The 4,244-nt window shown below is 44.1% G+C and overlaps 1 protein-coding gene across 1 annotated transcript; it reads left to right on the forward strand.

Moving 5' to 3' along the window:
• The first annotated feature begins 1,454 nt into the window (after positions 1–1,454).
• LOC105508944 (small proline-rich protein 3-like) lies at positions 1,455–1,899 on the forward strand. Its single transcript, XM_011937969.1, has one exon. It carries the CDS (start codon positions 1,455–1,457, stop codon positions 1,746–1,748), a length of 294 nt encoding a protein of 97 aa, XP_011793359.1. The 3' UTR covers positions 1,749–1,899.
• Positions 1,900–4,244: the final 2,345 nt, after the last annotated feature.

Here is a 4,244-nt window from a genome sequence, read left to right on the forward strand (position 1 = left end):
TTCTTCTTGACTTCCCACTCAGATTACAGCTGTGGGACAGAGACTCAGAACTGGGAAGTGATTTATTTTAGAGTGCCATTCCTTGAGCAGGAGGAATGAATTAGACTCCATGCCCAGGGCACTTTTAGTGGTATTTTAATCATCTGTATGATTCTGAGAATTGTCAGCATCAAAGGCACTGCACTAGGCAATTTGGATGTTCAAAACTTAAATCTAGGTGCAGTGGCACATTCTGTAGTCCCACCAACATTGGAGGCTGAGGCTAGAGGATCACTTGAGCCCAGGAGGTTGAGGCCAGCCTATCAACATAGCAAGACCCCATTTCTTAAAAAGAAAAAAAAAAAAGTTAAATTCTTCCTTGCTACAGAAACCTATGATCTATCAGAGAACATAACACATGCACAAAATTGCCAAACATACAGCATGGGGAGTGATAGTAGAGAGGACAAATCATGTACCATACTGTGGCTAAATAAAGAAAATGAGTGTAAGGTTCTTGTATCATTTCGAACCCCAAGAACATGCCAACAGACAACATGTAACAAAACATGCTGTTTTAATGAGCGCCTGGGTGCAGGCGAGCTGAGGCCTAAAATGGCATCAGCCCCAAGTGAGGACGGGGCAAAGGTTTTATAGTCTCCTGTAAACAGGAAGTGTCCTAGTCTGACACAACTGCTACGTTGTACCTGGATGGCCTCTTTCAGGATCTTCAGGGGTACGTGTCTTCCAGCCTGGGTAGGCATCTTCCAGCTGGGGTAGGTGTCCTCCAGCCACCTTTCTTCCTGCTTCTGCTATCTTGCTGATGCACGCCGCTGACGCAGGTGGCCTTAGGAGTTATTCACCTCCTTAAGCCTTCAGGCCCCGGGAGAATCTTACAATGAGACCATCAGGGAGGACAGCCATGAGGGGTGGGCAGGTGCGGACAAGTAGTGTCGGCGTGGAGAGCCTTCCAGAAAACATGTGCAGTGGGCACTATGTGAAAATAGGGTCACAGCTGGATCATATGGGCCTCAGGAGGAGGTTTAGATGGAGTTTTCCTATGAGAACTATGGCACTGCATAAGGTAGGCATGACTGAGTAGACTTCAGACTATTGACCTTTCCAAATTATTGCAAATCTGGGGCCTCCCATCAGTCCTCAAAGGCTTGTTAGGCTCCCTCGCTAGTTTATGCTCTTAGATATACCAGGAAAAATGGAAGCTTAGAGGACACGATTTACGTGGAGCAGAGCAAATCAACTTTAACTCTCTCCCTTTGAAACTGCATGGGGATCATCAAAGTTTCCTTTGATACTAAATTCAGAAAACAGGAAGAAAGAGAAGAGCCCAGGAGTTCAAAGTTCTCACTCCTCTGGGGACATGCAATAAGGTGTTTGGCATTGAATTTGGCTTCATTCCTACTTAATCAAAGCACTAAATCTACTTTTTTGTCTCTAGGTCCGGCATCCTTTGAAGCATGAGTTCCCACAAGCAGAAGCAACCCTTTACCTCACCCCCTCAGCTTCAACAGCAGCAGGTGAAACAACACAGTCAGCCTCCCTCTCAGGAATCATTTGTTCCCATAACCAAGGAGCCAGGCTACCCAAAGGTTCCACAACCGGGAAACACCAAGATTCCAGAGCTAGGCTGCACCCAGGTCCCTGAGCCAGGCTGCACCAAGGCCCTTGATCCACTCTACACCAAGATACCAGAGCCACATCCTTCAACAGTCACTTCAGGCCCAGCTCAGCAGAAGACCAAGCAGAAGTAATGTGGTGCACAGACAAGCCCTTGGGAAGCCAACCACCAGATGCTGGATACCCTCTTCCCATCTGCTTCTGTGTCTTAATTGTCTGTAGCCCTTGTAACCAATACATTGTCACCCCAAGTCATAGTTTCTCTCTTATTTGTATCCTAAAAATATGTACTATGAAGCTTTTGTTCACACACTCTGAAGAATTCTCTAAGCCCCTGAGTTAAACAGAAAGTCTTAATGGTTTTTCTGGTCTTCAGCTGCTCAGGGTTCATCTGAAGATTGGAATGAAAAGAAATGTATGTATCCCTCATTAAATCTCTTTTAATTGCAGTCGTGGCCGTGTGTGTCATTGACTGAATCTTCCTCCTTCCTTGTTTCCCCACTGTGAGTTAGGACCTATAGAGACAGAGGAGTTGGTGTAGAAGTCATCTATCTAAACCCAGTACTGTATGTTCCTCTGTGTGTGGGGGGGTACACTTGGGGGTGTTCCTGGAATGGCAATGGGCATTCTGTGATGGTGCATAGACTTTGTCACTTTGGGAAGCCACACGCTCTCCTCTTGCACTGAACTAAGTCATGCCTGGGTTCCATGGTGCCTGCTCCAGGCCACCTCTAATCTTTAGTATCCTTCCCACTACTTTCCTGTCTATTCCTAGAAAACTTTACCCCTACATATTTGAACTTGATATTCTATTTTTCTTTATTGATTTTACCTTCCAGATACCCCAACACATATAGACATACACATACACATGCTCACTAAAAGGCAGATTCATTTTAAATAGTCACACACTCACATAATCACTCACACAAGCTCTACTCTCATTGGCTCAGGCAATGTTACCTTTTGCTGGGTATCTGCCACGTACAGGGAGGCCTGAAGCTGGAGGAGCAAAAGGGAGTGGAGGATACACAGTGCCTCCCTTGCATAATTTTGCAGTCTTGTCTAGAAGTCAGAATAAGGGAGGAGACCACCGCTCATATCATCTTATGTCCAATTTCTGCCTTCAAAGAAAGAAGAAGTAAAAACTAAAAGGCAGAAACGAAATCCACAGGCAGATAGCCCAGGACCGCACCCTAGGCCTGGTAGTTAAAGATTGACCCCTGACCTAATTGGTTCTGTTATCTACAGATTACAGATATTGTATAGAAATGCACTGTGAAAATCCCTACTTTGTTTTGTTCTGATCCAATTACCAGTGCATGCAGCCCCCAGTCACAGACCCCCTGCTTGCTCAATCAATCACGACCCTCTCACACGCACCCCATTAGAGTTGTGAGCCCTTAAGAGGGACAGGAATTGCTTGGCTCGGGAGGCTTGGCTCAGAAGTCTTGCTGATGCCCCCGGCCGAATAAACCCCTTCCTTCTTTAACTCTGTGTCTGAGGAGTTTTGTCTGCAGCTCGTCCTGCTACAAGGACATTCATATCTTTCTCACACAAACAAATAGGCACTATACGGTCTCTCTCTGTTTCTCTCCCCCATCCCTCTTTTTCTTTCTCTCCCTCAGAATAACCCACAGAAACAGATTTATTCATTAATTCCAAACAAGATGTGGGTTTTAAGCAGGGATTAGGATTACACAATTTAGGTGAGGTGAATAACTGGCCACCAACTTAGGAAAGAGTAGGTAATTAAGGTATAAAACCTCAGGAGTGAAAGGAGACTTAAAGAGCACCTGGTAGAGTTACTCCATTTCTTAAAGAGATTGATACCCAAAAAGTTAATTAAGGTAACCCTGAAATTATGTTTCTGCATCACCCTGGAGCATAATTCCTCAACTCCCAGCTCCCAACTCTCTCCTGCAGTCTTGTCTTTTTTATTTCAGGGGTGACCAACAGGTTTGCAGGTCTGTGTTGAGTGGCTCTGGGATATTGTAGAATGGTCTCTAACAGTAGAAAGGATGACAAAACTTCTGAAGGGCTACAGTAATCACCGGGGAACAAACCATTTCTTGACAGGTTGCATGGTTCATAATATCAAAGAAGTGTGAAGCCGGTGACAGGTTACACCTGCATGATACACAGGTACTCCAAATAGGTTTTCCCAGACCTCAGAGATATTTGGAAATGATAAGACAAACATTGTCCAAAGAATCATTACAAGATGATGAGTAGTTGTCAAACTGGCAAGAGAGAATGATGTCACTTGGGCCTGTTAGGTATGCGCATGATGAGGTGGCTTCAAATTACTGCTGATTCTGTGATAGAAAGTCTAGAGATAATTTCAGGACCAATCACAATTAAGTAGGCTGATTCTGGGTGGGGAAGTGGACTCTATGATACACAGCTATTATGAATGTAAAGTCATGCACTTGCTTGTTCCCATTGTTTGGGACTGCTTTTTAAAAATACATATTTATTGTGGAAGATATATCTCTCGCATAAAAATTGTGATTTAAAGCATTTTTATGTGGATTTTTTTGGTATTCATTCCATTTACAATGTTGTGTGTCTTTGTTAATATATATATGTGTATGCATGTGGGTTGATGGAAGATAAAAAAATCCCGA

This window comes from Colobus angolensis, unplaced genomic scaffold (genome assembly GCF_000951035.1).
Source record: "Colobus angolensis palliatus isolate OR3802 unplaced genomic scaffold, Cang.pa_1.0 Scaffold169, whole genome shotgun sequence".
Taxonomy (NCBI): Eukaryota; Metazoa; Chordata; class Mammalia; order Primates; family Cercopithecidae; genus Colobus; species Colobus angolensis.

What these genes read in the sequence shown, in the direction of transcription:
- LOC105508944 (XM_011937969.1), top strand. Translation starts at nt 1,455, where the DNA reads ATGAGTTCCCACAAGCAGAAGCAACCCTTTACCTCACCCCCTCAGCTT.